This window comes from Hypanus sabinus, chromosome 8 (genome assembly GCF_030144855.1).
Source record: "Hypanus sabinus isolate sHypSab1 chromosome 8, sHypSab1.hap1, whole genome shotgun sequence".
Lineage (NCBI taxonomy): Eukaryota > Metazoa > Chordata > Chondrichthyes > Myliobatiformes > Dasyatidae > Hypanus > Hypanus sabinus.
The window spans coordinates 134,821,577-134,842,791 of record NC_082713.1 but is presented as its reverse complement, the minus strand read 5'-3'; the positions used below and the strand labels follow the sequence as shown (position 1 = coordinate 134,842,791).

Sequence of the window (21,215 nt, the reverse complement as noted above, 5' to 3'; positions counted from 1 at the left end):
TGTGTGCAGACCCACCGCGAGAGCAGCTCCTCACACCTGTCCAAACTCTCACCTGCCAGATCTTACTGTCCTTGGGTTCAGTCTGGCACCTCAGCTCACGTCTGTTGGCTCCACTCTGTTGTTTGTCTGATTGTTTACTTGGCGCTAAATCCTTAGATTTTAGAACTTAAGCTTGATAGGTTCTTGATTGAAAAGAGCGCATCAAAGGTAATGGGGGGAGGTGAGGAATTGGAATAAGGTTGAGGGGTTTTATGTCATATGCCAAATTAAATCCTTTCTCCCTGCACATGTATCTGTTTGCACTACTACATTTGACAGCACATTTGTTTTTAACTAGTCCTACAAAAACATTAAACAGTATGTAGTAAAGTGTATGTCTGTATAAAATGTTTTAGGGTCAGAAATAGTCACATGGTTGTACAGAATGGAAGCCGTCCCCTTGGCCTAACCCATCCATGTTGAGTCGTGTACCTCACTGATCTAGCGTTATTTTGCCTGCATTTGGTCCATACCCTTCTAAACCATTGCTATCTGTGAACCTGCTCAAATGTCTTTTGAATGTTGTAATTGTACCTACCTCTGTTACTTCCTTTGGCAGCTTGTTCCATATACCCAGCAAACTCTGTATGAAATATTTTCTCTTCAAATCCCCTTTAAATCTTTCCTCTTTCACCTTCAAGCTTTGCACTGTAGTTTTAGACTCCTTTACTCTGTGAAGAATACTGTGGCCATCCATCGTGTTCTTCATGATTTTATAAACCTATAAGGGAAAACTGCCTCAGCCTGTCTAGTCTTTCTTTATAACGCAAGCCCTTCAAAGCTAGCAACATCCTTATCAATCTTTTCTGCATCCTCCATAATTTAATTTTATCTTTCCTGTGGTGTGGTGACCAGAAATGTACAGAATACTCCAGATGCAGTCTCACCTGCACCTTGTACATCTGCAGTATGATGCCCTAGCTCCTGTATTCAGTGCTTCAATGAAAGCAAGCATCCCAGGCACCACCTTCACTACGCTGTCTGCCAGTGTTGCCACTTTCAGTAAACTATGTACTTGTACCCCTCGGTCTCTACTTAAACACTCTCCAGGACCCTGCCTTTCATTCTTTGCCCTGATTTATCTTTCCAAAATGCATCATTTTCACTGGTCTGTCTGCAATTTCTTTGTACACTTTCCCAGTTGATCCAGATCCTACCATAAACTGGGACAATATTCTTTGCTGTCCACTACACACTAATTCTGATGTCAACTGCAAACTTCTTTATTCTTTCTCCAAGGTTGTCAGGTTGGTAGGTACAACTGCTCATTAGGCACATTTTTGTGTCTTCGTCATCATGTTGTAAGCAAAAGGTGCAGAGGAGATTTACAAGGATGTTGCCTGGATTGGGGAACATGCCTTATGAGTTGAGTGAACTCAGCCTTTTCTCCTTGGAGTGATGGAGGATTAGAGGTGACCTGATAGAGGTGTAAAAGATGATGAGAGGCATTGATCATGTGGATAGTCAGGGCTGAAATGGCGAGAGGGCACAGTTTTAAGGTGCCTGGAAGTAGGTACAGGGGAGGAGCCAGAGGTAAGTTTTGTTTTAAAAATGCAGAGAGTGGTGAGTGCCTGGAATGGGCTACAGGCAGAAATGATAGGGTCTTTTAGGAGACTCCTGGATAGGTACATGGAGCTTAGAAAAATAGATGGTCATGGATAACCCTAGGTAATTTCTAAGGTAAGGACATGTTTGGCACAGCTTTGTGGGCCGAAGGGCCTGTATTGTGCTGTAGATTTTCTATGTTTTATGTTTTATTTCCATGCTTCAATACTGAATTACTTTTCTCCCTCAATAGCCACTCTTGAGGTGGTCATAAAGCCACAAGAGTCTGAGGTAGTGTCAATGATCCTCTCTCACTAGGAAACTCCAGAACATTTGTTTGACTTCTTCCTTCACTGCATTTTGAGTTCTGAAGTGCACGATGACCCTGAACAGATTGTTGTTGAGGTCTGTACCGTGAAAAAGCACATCGTTCAGTGAAACACCTTTGAAATGAGTACTTACATCAAACACTATTCGTATTTGTGCAGCTTTCTTGGGGGTAATAAACACGAAAGGTAGGCAAATAGCAGTTCTCTTAGTTGGGATCTGGTGGAGGAGCTGACTCGGCTTGATTGTTCCTAAAGAGACTCTCCATGAATTCCATGTATTGATCTTTAATTTCTAGTTTCCTTCTCAATGTGTGACTGGGTGACACGAGTTGACTGAGGACCCACTTTCTGTTATTTGGTAGGAAATGCAGTGGAGAGCAGAAAGGAAGGGGAACTACCCAACTGTTTGTTCATGATTTGAAGGAAGACCCCATTTTTGATGGAAGGTGCTAGTTTATAATCATCGTTCAAGTGCTTGCCTAAACCTGGTTGAGCAGAAGCAAGTATACCGGGGTTCTTGCTTTGCCTTCCTACAATCTTCTCTTTCATACACAATCTACTCTCACAGTGTCTGGAACGACTTGGGCTTTTGACATAGTGACTTCACCCACCATGACCCAACCCAGGTCCAGTTGTCGAGCGTAAGGTGCCTTGCCCCAGCCATTGTGCTGTTTTTTTAGACCTTACGTGCACGGATGGTGTCTCCACCAAACAAAAGAACGTGTGCAGGAGAGAGAAGTGGGGGAATCTTGCCAGTTACGACCTTAAGATGTGAATGACTGCATCTACCTTCAGGAGTTGAGATTTTGTCCCTATCATTGGGAATATGATCATACTCAATGAGGCTTGGCAAGGGTAAAACGCCCTCCCCTCCTATTGACTCCATGACAAATTCATTGACTCTTCTTCCAGCAACCTCTGAGGTTTCAGAACATTCCTTTAGTGTGTTTGGGGAAAGAGAACTTTGAATTCTGAATGTGTCAAAGAATGTTGACTTTGCTAATGACATCCAATATCACATATACCTTTATTTTTTGCTCAGTATGTCCTTTAAGGTAGATGTTGGCTAGACATATCTTAGAGCAGAATTTGCCTTGGAACCCTACCTCTGTACCTGAGGAAGTGGCTACATCTGATGGATGTTCAGCTGGCTCCCTGCCGTGCTCTGCTGTGCATGTGCTAGAACCAGTCCTAGCCTAATGTGCTGGCCCAGGATGAAGTACTGATATGTGCTAGTCACTAAATATGGTCATTTCATAGTTTTTTTGTTGTGTTTTTGAAGCACAGCACTTGAAACATATTGAGTATTCCTTCAGAAAGTACTTCCGGTCTGCAAGCAATTTGTTTCTGAATCCTCTGTATTACCTTCAGGGGTGAGGTTTCTTATGGACCGGGCATTCTTCATCAGGATTCATGGTAGAGTTTTCTGTTTCGATTTTGTTGACCATGATAGGGGTTTTGGTCTTTCCATGCTTTTGCTGGAGATCTCTCTTTGAATTAGGTGCTGCTGGAAGTTAAAAGCATAAAACTAGGATCATTTCAGATTTCAGCATGGTGGCAGACGAACTCCACAAAGAATGAAAATGGCAGATGGTGGGCATGATGCTTCATTTTATACTTGAACTCTTCAGTTAGCCTCTGTTCTGACACGTTATTCAAAAGTTTCTCCACCATAGGGTTTGTTCCTCTTGCTTTATCCAAACTCAGTTCTAATAGGTAACACTTAATATTTGCAGCTTGCAGTTCCAAACACAGATCTGCCAGCCCCAGTTCTGTGTGAGAGCTTTGGAAAGTTACAGAATCTGCTACAGAGAAACTCTTCAATGGCCTCTGGAGACAGCATTTGTAACCCTTCTTACACATTGCAGCGATTCTCCATCAAGCCACTTAAAGAGAGGTTTAACTCTTCACTAGGTTTCAGACTTAGCCTTTCCACAGCATTGTGAAAGCTCAAATTCCAGGACAGATAACTGGCAGACTGGTTGTCAAACACTTTTACTCCTACTGTGACTAAGTCTCGGCGAGTCAGATACAAAGCCAAATGTAGTGCACCTGCGGCTCCTAAATGAGAGCATTATGTGGAGACTGGTTTGCCAAATGTGTGTCCTGGGATGGATGAAGGTTCAGCCCATAATTGCAGTCAAATACCTTAACTTTTGCTGACATCTCCGAAAGTGAGGTTTCACCTTTGGAAGCACATAAAATTGTCACTTCTTGTATGAAATCCTCTTGTAAATGCTGCCAAAAATACATCCACTTTTCTAGTGAAAGCTCACCTGTTGTGTTATTCAGACCCAAATCATTCCAATGAATGATCCAACTCTGAAATCAAACCCCTATGAGCAAAATTTGTAAGATCCAAATTTCTGCAGCTGGCACTATCCAACCTGTTCCCCACTATCATATTCAGTTGTTCCTTCCCTATTTGCCTGGTGCTGCTTTCCTAAGCCCTTTCTGAACTTCCCACACACTTCTCCTCTGCACTTTTTCTGTGATTTCCACATCCTTCCTGTAGTGAGAACTGAGCACAGTACTCCTAGTGTGGTCTGACAAGGGTCCTATATAGCTGCAATGTTACCTCTCAATCCCATGATTGATGAAGGCCAACGCACTGTCTGCCTTCTTAACCACAGAGTCAGCCTGAGCAGTAGCTTTGTGTGTCCTATGGACTTGGACCCCAAGATCCCTCTGATCCTCTACACTGCCAAGAGTCTTACCATTAGTACTATAATCTGCCATCATATTTGACCTGCCAAATGAACCACCTCACACTTAACTGGGCTGAACTCCATCTGCCACTTCTCAGCCCAGTTTTGCATCCTATCAATGTCCCACTGTAACGTCTGACAGCTCTGCACGCTATCCACAACACCCCCAACCTTTGTGTCATCAGCAAATTTACTAACCCATACAGAGACTTTAAATACATAGGGAGCTTTTTCTGAGTTGATGGTCTTGCATCATTTTCTAGCACATTACAAGCAGTCAGCATGCTGAAAATGGCATAAGATGCATTGGTACAATTTAATCTCAGACTGCATGAGATTGCATTCAATAGTGCTGAGGTCATATGTTTCCCATCTGAAGCTCTGGCCAAATGTCTACAGAATTTTGATCATGTAGTGCAGTCGGGGCCTTGGAAGGGATCTTGTTTACTGACACCTTTACTTTCCAGGTTGCTGATACTGAAAGACCCTTTGCATATTATGTTGTGCTATCGACTATCAGCAGCCTATTTGATCCTCTTGGATTTGATGCTCCAGTTGATACCCAGGGATACTTCATGTTAAGAGAGTTAACCTCAGACAGTTGTGGATGGGATGTCCCTCACCCTAAAGAGAAATGTGAGCAATGCAGCTCTGTTGGTCATCTTTTCAGGATCTTAAAGGTTTGAAGATTCCACAAACCAAGCCAATTTTTCCACTATCTGCAACACTGAAGAGCCCGTGGAACTATGTTGCTATTAATCTTATCTGATCATGCCACAAGAGGGCTCCAGCTCACCTTCTGCTCACAGTTAAATGGCCCAGCATTTCTTCCTGATCTCCACCAGGAACATCATTAAGGCTGGAATTTTTGACATGAGAGCAATTAAAGTCCATATGGTAAAACTGTTTTCAAGACTAGTCTCTGAGACTGCCCTTCTTTTATCAAACAATTTGTGAAATGGTGTGTGAAATAATCACTTGACTTTTAGCTTCAGTAGTCAAATATAACCATATAACAATTACAGCACAGAAACAGGCCATCTCAGCCCTTCTGGTCCATGCCGAACGCTTACTCTCACCTAGTCCCACTGACCTGCACTCAGCCCATAACCCTCCATTCCCTTCCTGTCCATATACCTATCCAATTTTACTTTAAATGACAATACTGAACCTGCCTCTACCACTTCTACTGGAAGCTCGTTCCACATAGCTACCACTCTGTAGAGGAAAGAAATTCCCCCTTGTATTACCCCTAAGAAATTACCCCTAAACTCTTGCCCCCTAACTCTCAACTCATGTCCTCTTGTTTGAATCTCCCCTACTCTCAATGGAAAAAGCCTATCCACGTCAACTCTATCTATCTCCCTCATAATTTTAAATACCTCTATCAAGTCCCCCCTCAATGATTAAATTTGATAATTCCTTGGATTATCAATTTAGGTTTGACATTCTATGGTGTTCTGGCTTCTAGAGGTACAGTTCATTTTGTATGGACATCACTTCCTGTGTGTAAGAAAATTTTTTAAATATTATTTTTTGAAGTGGTTAATTTGAATTTTGTTGGAAGCACATGGAAAGCCGTCTATCTTCAGCCACTCTTTAACTGCCTTTAAATCAACAATGTCTTTTCACAGATAAGATCCCATTTAAAAACTCTGAAGAAAGACTTTTTTTGAGAAGTTAGCACTATACATCCACACTACAAAGGCAGTAGATGTACTTTTTATGTAAATTACAGAGAAAAATCATTAGTCAGGTTGAATGGAAATAGGCTGTTGGCCGGTTCTGTGGAGAAATGGGAAAGGTTTTCACTGCTGGTCACCAGTAAAACTCAAAAGCAAATTGATTAATGATTTTAGTCTACAGGCATGCTGTTAGTGCACCAACGAATGCTCATCTGTTTTAAGCTACTGATTTAAAAAAATCTCTCTCCGCGTCGTTTCTATTTGTTTTCTGATCTAGTATTTTCACCGCTGGAGTAAAATAAATTAATGCATGTGTCTGAAATAAAATATTTAGTTACTTGCTGAAGGATAGAGTTATAGGAATGACATCATGTATAAGTAGTGGGCTAACACACAATAGTAGTGTTAATGGAACTTCACCTCACACGGGCTGTGCTAAGAAAATGTAATTACCACACAGTTTTTCAGGATGTCTTTATTATGAGTTAATGCAGGGAAGAAGATTGGCAAAATACACTTTTCTACCTCTAGCTCCAAGTCATATTCCAGAAATTGAGTTGGGACAAGGAGCTGGATATGTTGCAATATCAATAGATCTTGACTCTTTGCATCTGTTGACACTGATTTGTGAGATGTAGATTGAGTGCAGCAGAGTTTTAATATCAGTTTTGATATTTTAAATTTTGATATTCTGCCACTAAAAATTGAAGCTGGAATGTTTTGCAGGCCTCAATGTTGATTTTCCATGCTGTCTCCTATAAAAAATGCTATTCCTTTTTCTTAGTTTCTGAGACTCGGCTGCATCTGTTCCCAGGATACAGCTTTCCTTCCCAGGACATCAGAGTTGTCCTCCTTCAAAGAACAGGGTTCTCCTTCCTCCATCATTGATGCTATCCTCATCTACATCTCCTCCATTTTCTGAACATCTGCATCTTCCTGCCACCTGAACAGTCTTAACTTTCCTCTTGTCCTTACCTACCACCCCATCATCTTCCACATCCAACACATCCACAACTTCTGCCATCTCCAAAGGGATGCTACCATTAAACATATTTTGCTCTCCTCCCCCACCTGACTTTTTGCAGGGAATCACTCGCTCTGCCATTCCCTTGTATATTTGTCCCTCCCCTTTAATCTCCCTCCAGGCATTTATCATTGCAAGTGCCCCAAGTTCTATACCTACCTATTCTCCTCCTTCCTCACCTCACCTCCATTCAGGGCCCCAAGCAGTCCCTCTAGGTGAGGCAACACTTCACCTGTGAATCTGTTGGGGTTGTCTATATTGTGTCTGGCATTCCCAATTTGGCCTCCTCTATATTGGTGAGGCCCATTGTAAATTCAGGGACCACTTTGTTGAGCACCTCTGCTCCGCTCCATCTGCCAACAGTGTAATTTCCCAGAGGCCAACCATTTTAATTGTCATTCCAATTCCTGTTCTGACATGTCAGTCAATAGCCTCCTCTTGTGCTAAGATGAGGCCACCCTTGGAGTGGAGGAGCAGCAGCAGTATTCCATCTGGGCAGCCTCCAACCTGATGGCATGAATATCATCCGCCCACTCCCCTCTTCTTGGATGCCCCACTCTGGCCTTTTACACCTTCTCACCTGTCTATCACTTCCTTCTGGGTCCCCTCCTCCTTTCCTTTCTCCTATGGTCCACTCTCCTCTCCTGTCGGATTACTTCTTCCCCAGCCCTTTACCTTTCCCACCCACTTGGCTTCGCCAATCATCTTCTAACTAGCCTCCTTCCCCTCCCCCACCTTTTGATTCTGTCATCTTCCAGCTTCTTCTTCACTCCTGAAAAAGGGTCTCAGACTGACAACTTGTTTCATTTCCCTGGATTCTTCAGTCCTATGTCTGGAGCAGATATTTTGGAGTCTCGCTGAATAACCTCTGCTAGTGGTTCGATCACTAGTGTGAAAAGTAGTAGTGATAAAGGGCAGCCCTGCCGGCCGCCCCTCAGAATACTAAAATTATCTGACCTAATACCATTAGTAAGAATCGCAGCCAGAGCGTCATTGTAAAGAACCTTCACCCACTTAATACAATTATTGCCCAAACCAAATCATTCTAAATTGGAAAAAAAGGTACGGCCATTTGACACGATCAAAGGCCTTTTCCACATCTAAGGAAACCACCAAGCTGTCCACTGCCTGTTGCTGACATGCCTGAATCACATTAAGTAATCTTCTGATATTGTTAGATGATCTACGGCCTTTTACAAAACCCGTTTGATCCTCTTTTATAATAAAAGGTAACACAGTTTCTAATTGCAACACCAATCTTAGATAGGATTTTAAAGTCAACATTTAACAGTGAAATAGACCTGTAGGAGGCACGATCTTCAGGGCTCTTTCCTTTCTTAAGAATTAGGGAGATACTCGCTTCTCTCAATGATGGTGGGAGGAGACCACAGATTAATACATGATTGAACATTTTTAGCATAAGCTCTGATAATAACCCCGTAAACTCTTTATAGAATTCACTAGTGAGTCCATCAGTACCAGGGGCCTTCACACTGCTAAGTTCCTTCAGCAATTTGTGTTGCTTTGGATTTCCAGCATCTGCAAACTTTCTTGTGTCAATGTTGAGTTCGGTTCATTTGGGAGATTCCAGTTACTACCCTGAAAATACAGAGGTTTAGAGAGAAACATGATTGTTGGAGACTATTGACAGTCAAACTGGGTCACTATTGTCATATTGATCAGAATCAAGTTTAATATTTCTGACATGATGAAATTTGTTGTTTTGCAGCAGCAGTGCATTGTAATAAACATAAAATCTGTAATTTATAAGAAATGTATTTTAAAAATTAAATAAGTAGCACAAAAGAAGAGCAAAAATAATGAGGAAGTGTTCGTGCGTTGGTTCATTGTCCATTCAGATAGCTGATAGCGGAGGGAAAGAAGCTATTTGTAAAATGTTGAGTGAGTGTCTTCAGGCTCCTATACCTCCTCTTTGGTAGTAATAAAAAGAGAGCATGCCCTTGGTGATGGGGATCCTTAGTGATGGATGCCACCTTTTTGTGGTATCGTCTTTTAAAAATGTCATCAGTGCCAGGGAGACTAGTGCCTATGATGGAACTGGCTGCATTTGCAACCCTCTGCAGATTTTTCCAATTCAGTGTAGTGGCCCTTCGTACCAGACGGTGATGTAACCAGGTCGAATGCTGTCTGCAGTACATCTGTAGAAATTTGTTTGTCTTTGGAGACATATCAAATCTCTTCAATCTCCTAGTGAAATCTATTCACCCTTTCCACCGCTGATCCCTCGGTAAGGACAGGTGTGCTAAGTCTGAGTCAGAACTAGATATTGCCCACATAACTGTTGGAGCAAACCGTAAAGAGGATGTTGCATGGCAGCACACTGATGAGAAATATGGCAAAGATTTTTTTTAAACAGCTGAAAAGTACCAATTGTTAAACTTACGCAGAGAATTATGGTACAGTACTGTATGTTTGATTTAAAGCTGCTGATCTAACAAAAGGTACTTTATGGTCATTGGCAAAACAAAATGTTCCTCTCCCATTGTTCTTGCTGAGTTCAGAGTTGAAAGGCAGTATTCTACATTACTAACTATAGGCTTACGCTGGTGTACGTGCTGTTTGTTAGATGTAGAAATGACCGTCAGAATAGAACAATGTAATGTTGCTAACTTTTCATTACTGTTAATTAACACTTGAATGAATTACTGAATGGATTAGCCATAGATACAATAAAAGAAGTGTAAGGCCTTATTGTAGGGATGATGTACTCCTTCCAGTTTTTCTACCAAAGAGAAAGAACTGCTGCGTTAGAATTGCAAATTAATTCATTAATGAATGCAGGTTTCGCTATCAATCCCTGCATAGTCTGGAAAACTGAACCAGTGATGTCTTCAGTCAAACAATCAGTTTGAGTTTTTTTAAATTTTTTTTAATAGGTATTAGTCTTGGGCAACAAGAGAGACCTTTCCAATGCTTTGGATGAGAAACAGCTGATTGAGAAAATGTAAGTCTTTGTGTTTCACTATATGAATGAAATAACAGCAATATTGTGAACTTTAGTGATGAATAACTCTATTTCAGCATTTGGACTAATGTTTCATGTTACTAGAATGGCAGGATGAGGAGTTCTACCTCAGTTTCCTTTTGATTTTTGTAAGAGTCACATAATATTGGGTAGGGACCTTAACCGCTTCTAGGGCAAAATATCTGTTGTCACCGCACTGTCAGTGAAAGAGTTGTAGGGGATTTGGCATACACCGGAGTCTGTTTATTTTTACCTGACAAAGCTGACTTACTCAGCAAAGCATATATGCTTAAATTGCACTAAAGCAGTTCTTAAGTTAATAGAAGAAAATTATCTTAGTGAGCTAAATAAAATAAAACCAAAATAAGGTGATTTAGACAATAGACGATAGGTACAGAAGTAGACTATTCGGCCCTTCGAGCCTGCACCGCCATTCTGAGATCATGGCTGATCATCTACTATCAATACCGGGTTCCTGCCTTGTCCCCATATCCCTTGATTCCTCTATCCATAAGATACCTATCTAGCTCCTTCTTGAAAGCATCCAGAGAATTGGCCTCCACTGCCTTCCGAGGCATGCATTCCACACCCCCACAACTCTCTGGTAGCAGCAGTTTTTCCTTAACTCTGTCCTAAATGACCTACCCCTTATTCTCAAACCATGCCCTCTGGTACTGGACTCTCCCAGCATCTGGAACATATTTCCTGCCTCTATCTTGTTCAATCCCTTAATAATCTTATATGTTGCAAACAGATCCCTTCTCAATCTCCTTAATTCCAGCATGTACAAGCCCAGTCTCTCTAACCTCTGTGAGTAAGACAGTCCGGACATCCCAGGAATTTATCAAGCATGAAGTAATAATGAGAGGATAGATAGTTAATATGTGTAATATCAATTCTGTTCACGACTGTGGAGAATTCATTAGTCATCCCCATTCTGGCTACAAGAGTGATAACTTTCTCTATTGGGTAGCAGAGTGGAAAGTATACCAGGATGATTCCCAAAAATTTCTTGGACATTAGCCACAGGTTAGATGAGCAGCAGTTTCCAGAGCTGCACGAGAAGATATTTAGAAATAAAATAACAATAGACTTCTGTATGCACTCATTCAAGCTTAATGGTTCTTAGAAATGTCAGGTCGAATTCCCGATATTATGTAAATGCAAACGAATAAGTCTGGTGTTGCATTTTGTTTAATTAAATTCATTTACATTTTGCCTGTCCATATTGTATTGGTTGTATTGGATGCCAGACAAAGTTAGTGAGCATGGGGTAGGTCTTGTGAAGTAAGCACTTAGAGGGTAGGGCTCTTGTACAAAAACTAAACCATGTAATTAGTAGCGGCCTGTCTGGGTCCTTCTCAATACTTAATAGATTCAGGTGGAGAAGTTTAAAGTAGTTGCTAATGTGACTGTCATTGGAATACATTTCCCTGCATCTTTGAGTTGTAAACCAATGTTTGTGATGTGTATTTATTTATTCTGCAGGAACCTATCTGCCATCCAGGATCGAGAAATCTGTTGTTACTCAGTGTCCTGCAAAGAGAAGGATAACATAGGTGAGAACATCCAGATCCTTATCTACAAAATGCTGAACATATTGGAATTCTGAAGTGTAAACAGAAATTTCTGGACTGACGAAGGAGCCCAGTGTAAGGAAGGGAGGGGAGAGAAAGTTAACATTTCAGGCCAATGACCATTCTTCAGAGCTCCATTGTGTATTTATAGTCCAAGTCTATATTTAACTTCTGACATAGAGTAGACTCTTCAGTACCACAGACAGTTCTTTTTGGATGATGCTAATTACAGTAAGACAAAGCCATTCCAGAGAATTTTGAGACATGCTGTTCTGCCAAGCCTCCCCGTTATTCCTAGATCATTTTTAAAAGCAAAATTGACCAGATATGAGGAGGAATTTCTTTAGACGGAGGGTGGTACATCTGTGGAATTCATTGCCACAGATAGTAGTTGTTAGGTTGTTCATAAGGTCATAAATGATTATAGGGAGAAGCCAAGAGAATGGGGTTGAGCGGGATAAACCGTGATAGAATGGTGGTGCTGATTCAATGGACCAAATGGCCTAATTCTGCTCCTATGTCGGATGGTCTTTGTCTTTTTTTTTCTCCATCCGATTTTTAAACACCTGAATCCTTTTTCTTTCATGTTTGTCAGACTGACTTCTTTGTAACCAGAACTATGGTGATTCATTCAGTGGCTGCTGCTGCTTCATCATACAACTCCACTTCTACCTTCCCCTCATCCACTAAGATACTTCTTTCTTTCAATTCTATCTCTATATGCATGCTCCCTTGACACTAATTTTCACTAGATTTTTGCATATCAATTTGCTTCGTAGCAGCTTAGTGAACTGATATGTGAATGCTTCCGTCAGCCAGGGTCTCTATCTTTCAAAACTGCAATCATCAGCTCCTGTTTAAAGTGCCCCCTCCTTCCAAACTGCTGCTCCACTTGTCACTCACAAATTTATGCAGCTTTGTGTTTGGATCTCTCTGGTCAAATTTCTGCCTCCAACAAAGTGCCAGAAGGGTCCAGAATTAGAGTCTTGAAGCACAATCTTCTTGATCGAGTTTCTGGTGCATTATTTATTCTCTTTACTGCTCTGCAGTTTCCATCTTTCAGTTCATTGAAGTTTTATTCAAGTAGTTAACTAACTGGAGCCAGAGCTTCAGGTTTCATCTCAGCATCATCACAGTTCACTGTCACTAAGGAGCCATCATAGTTTGCTCTGTTAGATTTAAGACCTAAATCTTTAAGGTTAGCTTTTCCTGTTACATGTACATTGAAACATAGAGTGAAATGTGTTGTTTGCGTCAATGACCAACACATTCTGGGAATGTGCTGGGGGCAGCCCGCAAATATCGGCATGCTTCTGGCACGAACATAGCATGCCCACAACTTACTAAACATACCCCGTACATCTTTTTGGAATGCGGGGGGGAGTGCAGGTGGTCACGGGGTGAATGTACAGTTTTCTTACAGGCAGCTTGTTCATTGCAGACAGATTAGTGATCTATCTCTACTCCTTGCTTTCATCCTTTACAGAAAAGGAAGATAGTTTCACATGCAATCCTTACAGCATCCTAACTCCACCATTTCTCTCAAACCTCCACTACTTCTGTGCTGCCAAATATTTAACCTATGTCAATTCAGCTGTAATTTCTGCAGGTTAAGTATCAGGCAATCTGAAGTTCTGTGCCACTGATCTGTGTCTCAAATTCCAACCCTCCATCCTGTATCCTGGGGTTTGTCATGGGACAACTGTACTCTTGGCCCTTCAATCCCAAATGGTGGTTTTAAGCCCTTGTGCTCTCCCACAACAACTAGTTTCGCCTTCTGTGACATTGCCAAGAGCTGCTGAAACTATTATGTGTGCCTTCCTCTAGGCCCCAATATCCTAATCCTCCTTTGACCATTTTCCCAGTATCATTGCTTTGTAAAATGTTGATCATTTAAACATTCCTGGGTTTCATTTGATCTTGCTTGTTTATCACCAAAGTAGTTAGTGGTCTTCATTGGGCCTTGGGAAGCTCAATATCTCAACTCCAAGATTCTCATCCTTGTATCTCAAACAGCTGTCCCTTTTTACCTCTGTAATTCTTTTTCCTTCTTCCCTCAAGCAATCACACCATCATTTCCCACACTACTTCCTCTTCCCCACATCACTAACATCAATCCACAAATCTGTGTTGCACTTAGCATTCCAAGTATCCACCTTATACCAACTAATCAGCTATCTCTGCTATGCATTCTCTTCCTCTCTCTTCATGACTGTGCATTTGACCACCATTATCTTCCACTTTGCTGCACCATCTAATTCCTTTTTCTGTCATTAACATTTCAAGATGGTACATAAATGCAAGCTGTTGTTTCTCCATAACATTTCCAAATTAAATGCTAACAGATGAAAATATTTAGCCATAAATCTTACTATATTTTTGTGATTTTTGTAAACATATGTTATTACAATGCCTATTTACTTATAAAAGGGCATAGTTACATTCGGGACAATGTATTGTTAACTGCTTCCTTTCACCAAATATTATTTAGACAAATGTGAATATTTTCCTGGAGCATGATTAGCTTAATTTTATCTCGTTAATGAGCATGTGTGTACACATAAGTGTGTGGGTGTTTGTGTACTGCACACTATACTTCAAAAAGCCCCCTTGGTGAGATGTGAAATTGCCAACCCTGCAATATTTGATCGTACTTTTTAAAAAATGATTTTAACATGTGGTAGGTTCTATAATTTGTGCACATTGGTTCACGCGTTTTCTGACCTCACTAGTGAAGAGGTGTAAAACAAAGGGGTATGGAGTTATCAGCAGTCTCATAGCTGCCTCCTTAACTTCCCCGGTGAAAGAATTTTTCACAGAAATTTTGGCAAGCATGACTTTGGAGAGAAGTTTCCATCATTTTCCAAGTTTGGAGTTTACTTCCTTCAGTCTACACTGTTACAATCCCTCTTTTTCTCGCAGATCCTACATGATGAGATAATTAATTAATCCTGCTTCCTTGCACAATACTGATTCTGAACTCACAAGCTCGCTAGTTGGTGTTAAGTTTTGTAACTCCAGAAATTAGTCGAAAGAAAGTTAAAGGAGACAGGATACTTGCTTGCTTACTTTTTATTTTCCTTTTTATTAGTGAGCCACTCACATATGACGTGGTGGTGAAATGATATATGCCATTTCACAGATTATACTTCCCTATAGCCCATTTTTAATTATGTAAAAAATCAAAAATGCTTAATCAAACAATATATTTACAATACTACTCAAATATTGTACACTTCCCTCTGCTTAGCTATGAACTCCAACTCAATATGGAATGCATTTTATATATATAATAATGTATTTTCTGATGTGATGGGTTGCTCTGCTTGGCAAGTGAAACTTATGGCTGTGTTCTGCAGCCCTTTCTGTGATAGATGTAGGAGTTGACTTGAACTGCAGGAAGTGGTCTTGACAGATTTGGACACCTTTCTTCTCTAACAATTGACTCTGTGCTCTTCAACTGATCTGAGTTTCATCTCCAGATGACATCAGACACAATCTGCATAGGAGAATGGTCCATTTCTATCCTTAATCTTTCTAAGTGCACTCTTTTGATCACCTCGGCAGGACTATTAGTCCAGAAGTGAAACATCAAACCTTGTTTGACAGGCCCTCAATTTGTCTCAGCTATTTGTTATGTATATTCCTTCAGAGACTGGGTTTGAGGAGATTCAAGCATGAGCGTCAGGGATGACCCAGGAACAGCTGATGAGTTAATGGTTGTGGAGTGTGCTGCGTTGGGACATGAATGGAGGAAATTGGCAAGCATCTAATTCAGTATTAGTGTAATGTGTTCTGTAGACATTGTTTGCAATGTATTCTTTAGACTCTGGACAAACCACTTCATGAAGCTATTTGTAGCTGGGTGGTATGGCGCAGATGCAAGATGTCTTATTCCATTCATTTTCAGGAATGACTGAAACTGTTCTGCAACAAACTATGGTCTGTTGTCACTAACTAAGTGTTCTGGAACACCAGCCCTCGAAAAGAGGCTTCTGAACACATCAGCAGTGTGTGGGGCTGTAGTGGAAGTTATTGGGAACACTTCTGGCCACTTTGAAGCTGTATCCACCACTACCAAGAAATTTGTGTCCATGAATTGCCCAACAAAATTCGCATGAATCTTCTGTCAAGGCAATGCAGGCCATTCCCAGGGATGAAGAGATGCTGCTTTTATCATCTGGATGTGTTGGCATGGCAAGCTGCTCAATCTGCTAATCTATCCCAGACCACTAAATAACGCTTCAAGCCAAAGCTTTCATTTTGACCATTCCTAGATGACCAGCATGTAGTTCCTCCAACATTTTAGCTCTCAGCTTGGATGGTACAACTCTCAGTCCCCATATAGGCAACCCAAGTTCATCCTAGTGCTGGTAAAAATGTGAGACATGCAGTTTCTTCTGCACATAACAGTCTTTTTGGGATGCCGTATAGACCTGAGACAGTGTGGGTAGTTTTATGGTTTCCCTTTGGATCATCTCTGCTGTAATATGGAGGCTCTTTTGATTTGTTTTAGGGAGAATACACTGAGAGGAGTGTCCTTCTTTGTAAGTTTTTCAGATATTTCCTTTTACAAGGGTAAATGGGACAATGCTTCTGCATTTCCATTGTTAGTTATCCTCTTGAATTCAATCTTGTAATTGTGTCCTCCAAGAAATGGAGCCCATATTTGCATTCATGCTACTCCTGTTAGTGAAACACTGTTCTGTAGGTTAAAAATGGGCACTAGTGTTTGATGATCGGTAATGAGAGTAAACTCTCTCTCATACAGGTACTGGTTGAAATGCTGTTCACCCCAAAATAAACTCAGGGCCTTTGCGAAACTGTGCATAACTTTTCTCTGTACTGGAAAGAGAACGTGATGCAAAGACTGTGGAGTGTTCACTTTACCTTTTAGAAAGTTACCTCATACCGCTTTCTCCATTTCCATTTTTACCTGATCTGCAGTAATGAGTTCAAGGGGTGGAGCACAGTAGCCAGATTAACAGGAACCTGTTAGAGTAATTGACAAATTCTAAAAATGACAGCACCTGTGGTATATTCTTTAGCCAGGGGGCATCCACCACTGCTTAAATTTTCTCAGCACACGTGTGTAGTCCTTGTCTGTCAGTGGTATGACCATAGTACATGATGCTTGGTTTAAAGAATTCACGCTTGTTGCTTGCATCTTGGTCTGAGCCCATAATCTTCTAATCTTTTTAAACCTATTGTCATAAATTGGGTGTTGAATCAGGACCCAACTGCAGGACACAGACACTGGAGTCCCGGAAACAGGACGAGACGGAACCCAAGGACGGGACGGGATGCAGTCTAGGCAGGGGAAGCAGACCCAGGATGAGGGACTGGGAACAAGGAGCCTGGGGTGGACTCCGAGCCCGAGACTGGACAAGGACCCAGAGCCTGGGTCTTGCCTCGGGCTCGGACCCCCAAACCCAGGCGAGGACGTGACAAGGCTTGGCTAGGGACTTGGGGTCTTGAGGCTTGGCTAGAGGCTGCAGACAGGTCGGGTCAAGGCTGGAGGCTGCAGGCTTGGAGTTTGGGGAACACGGAGGCTGGAGCTCGGGGCCGACTAGGAACTGTACATCAACATGGAGCCGGGACTTATTCTCTGACAAGCCAGGACTCATCTTTAACAGGACACTGACATGAAACGGGATTGTACACAAACATAGAGCCAGGGCAAATCCACCGACAAGCCAGGACTCATCTTTAACAGGACACTGACATGAGACAGGACAGTACACAGACATAGAGCCAGGGCTTATCCACTGACAATCCGGGACTCATCTTTAACAGGACACTGACATGAAACGGGACTGTACACAGACATAGAGCCAGGGCTAATCCACCGACAAGCCGGGACTCATCTATAACTCCACACCAAGGTGGGGCAGGACCATCCAGCGGGTAACGGCAGAACAGCCTGACCTACCTGATGGAGGCAAAGACAAGACAAGACAGATCCCCCTGCAGGGCAATGGCAGAACGGCCAGACTTACCCCACGGGGGCAAAGACAGGAAGAGACAAACACCAAGGAACGACAGACAGTTGCACCTCTGCATTGGGGTGGCTCCAAGTAGCCACTACAGCCAGCAGCCTTGGCTGACTACAGAAGCAACCGGATCCCTACCTAGCTCAGAGTGGCTGACAGCCACCCAGCTGGCCCAGGAAACAGCTGAATCCATACCACAATGACCACTCCAACTACTACCAGCAAGACTCCCAGAAGCCATGGTTCTCCAACACAGCCCCAAGGATGGCAAGAGCCCATTCTAGCCTTCCACCAGCCATCTGTGCCATGAGTATCTTGACAAAATGACCCCCCTCCCCCCCAATACCAGGGCCACTTATATTCCCAGTTCCAATATGAGCCTCAGGTGTTTCTAGTTAAGTCCAACTGCAGCAAGGGACTGCCAGAAAGCCCGGAGTCCGGAGTCTGCGGACCAGACCATGGACCTCGGACTGAACCACCACACCTATCTTGGGACTTTGGAGATGTTCCTAGTCATCTCACCAGTAGCAATGATGTCATCAAGGTTACACTGGTCGCCTGGGCAACTTCGCAGCACCTGGTCCATCACTTTCTACCAGAGTGCCGGTACAGATCCTATTCTAGAGTTGAAGCCCTTTGTGAGTGCTTATGGCGTTAAACAATTTGGACTCTTCTTCCATCTCTACCTGTAGGTAAGCCTCAGCTAAGTTCACTTTGAGTAATTATTTCCCTCCAGAAAAATGTGCAAAGATATCTTCTATCCTGGGCAGACTGCAATTCAATTGCGTTTCTGCCTTCTGTTTCCATTGATAGTGATTTCAGAGGTTCTTTTAAGTGTGTGTTGTGCTTCAGTTAGGAGTCATTTTTGGATGTTTTCTTGTAAGATTTCGCAAAGTAATTGACCTCTCAGTGCATCTTTAATCCCACCACTGAGCTGACAAGCTCGGACAATTTCTTCAATTCAGCCACATAAGCTGAAATCGACTCCCCTTTCTTTTGATTCTGCTTATAAGTCTAAAGCATTCTACAATTAACGATTGTTTCAGTTCTAAATGATGCTGCATTACGTTCTCGATATCAGCAAATTCCATTTCAGCAGGTTTGGTTGGAGCAGTGACTCAACTTCTAAGCAAACTGTGTGCTTTTCCCACCCATTAGCACTTAGCAACACTGGCAGTCATTTCTCAATAGCTATCTTATTTGTTTCAAAATACTGCTCAATTCATTCAGTATACATAATCCAGTTATCTGTTGTGTGATTGAACTTTTGACTTAACCAGCCATTTCTGCATTTTGTTTATTTGTTTGCTATTACTATCACCTAATCTTCACTGTTTATTAACCCATGAATGTACTCATTGATTGTTAACTTAATCCATTTTCTCCATTTTTTTTTAACTCTAGCATCGCTCTCCTCTTCTGAAGAAAAACATACATAAATTGCTGGAGGAACTCAGATGGTCAAAACATACATAAATTGCTGGAGGAACTCAGATGGTCAAACAGTACAGTCAACGTTTTGGGCCAAGCCCGTGATAAAGGGTCAGTTTACTCCTTTCCATAGACACTGCCTGGCCTGTCTGAATTCCTCCAGCATCTTGTGGTGTTGCTTTGGATTTCCAACATCTCCAGATTCTCTTGTGCTGTGCTTCAACAGGTCATCTCGGGTTCACTTTCTCATCACCACTTTCATGTTTTGTATGTCCAGAAAACAATCAAAAGAAAAGTACAGGAACTGGGATATTTGCCAACTTAGTTTTATCCTCTATTTTATTCAGTGAGGTGCTTGCTTATGATGTGGCATAATTACATATGTCACTTGTGTACTACTTACATATAATGCATAATAAATTATAAAAGGGAACTAAGAATGCTTAATCAAACAATATATTTACAATATTACACTGCATTTGGTTCCTCTACATATTGCCTTGATGAAGCTTCCAGAGCATACTCTATGAACTCATCCACATGGGGAACCTTGTCAATTTGAATTGAATTGACTTTATTACTTACATCCTTCCAATACGAGTAAAAGTCTTTATGCTGCATCTCCGTTCAAATGTGCAATTATAGTAATTTACAATAAATATTGTGTACAACAGGATAGTCAATGTAAAAGAAATACAGTAGCGCCAGCAAGAATTAATCCATCTGATGGCCTGGTGGTAGAAGCTGTCCCGGAGCCTGTTGGTCCTGGCTTTTATGCTGCGGTACCACTTCCCGGATGGTAGCAGCTGGAACAGTTTGTGATTGGGGTGACTCAGGTCTCCAATGATCCTTCGGGCCCTTTTAACACTCCTGTCTTTGTAAATGTCCTGAATAGTGGGAAGTTCACATCTACAGATGCGCTGGGCTGTCCGCACCACTCTCTGCAGAGTCCTGCGATTGAGGGAAGTGCAGTTCCCATACCAGGCATTGAAGCAGCCAGTGAGGATGCTCTCCATTGTGCCCCTGTAGAAAGTTCTTAGAAGTTGGGGGTGCGGGGTGGGGGGGGGGGGGGGGAGGGCATAACAAACATCTTCAACTGCGTGCGGTGAAAGAGTCACTGTTGTGCCTTTTTCACCACACAGCCAGTATGTACAGACCACGTGAGATCTTCGGTGATGTTTGTGCTGAGGAACTTTTTATATGAGAATTAAAATCACACATGATTACTGCAGCACCTTCCACGCAGGTTCCCATTACTTATTGATTTATGCAGTAGCCTACACTACCCTGTTACGCAGCTCACTTACTGTTCCCACCAGAGCCTTCTTACATACTGTTTGAGATACTGAGCCCTTGCCTCCACTCCCCACTGTACCGACCTCAGCCCCAACTCAGCCACACACTTTCTGTTCCTTTCTGCCCTCTTGAATAGCAAAGATCATTTGAACATCTCTTTTCCAGATTTTGTCACTTCACTCATTCCCAGTTGTTTCAACTATAAGAGTGATTTGCAGGATGAGGGTTATTTTGCTCCCACTTCAATTCCAAGCAGTAGTACGCGTGCCTAATAGGGAATTCTCTAGCATGGATGGCTATCACATGTCACCTATCCTTCACACTTGACAGACCGAGGCCTTCATTGAAAGTAAAAAAAAAATCCAAAATGTTTAGAGACAGCATCTATTCGACGGACTTGGCACATGCACACACACGTATGTTTGCATATATGCATCTTAAAGTCTGAAGATATGTAACTAAATGAAAGATAACCCCATTAGGTCAGGATCCCAGTGTTGACTGCTGAGAACTGTTGAATCTGGTGAACCTCACAACACTGTGACTCAGTTTCCGTACAATGTTCCAGGGATAGCAAATAATACCTTTAGGTCTGATTCTCA

The 21,215-nt window shown here is 42.0% G+C and overlaps 1 protein-coding gene across 1 annotated transcript in view; it reads left to right on the top strand.

Moving 5' to 3' along the window:
* The window catches only part of LOC132398446 (ADP-ribosylation factor-like protein 8B-A), a 122,789-nt gene that overhangs the window by 88,171 nt on the left and 13,403 nt on the right, over positions 1–21,215 (top strand). The window contains exons 5-6 of the mRNA XM_059977897.1: positions 10,228–10,295; positions 11,805–11,875. Coding sequence (XP_059833880.1) covers positions 10,228–10,295; positions 11,805–11,875 — 139 coding nt within the window. The remainder of the gene's footprint in view (positions 1–10,227; positions 10,296–11,804; positions 11,876–21,215) is intronic.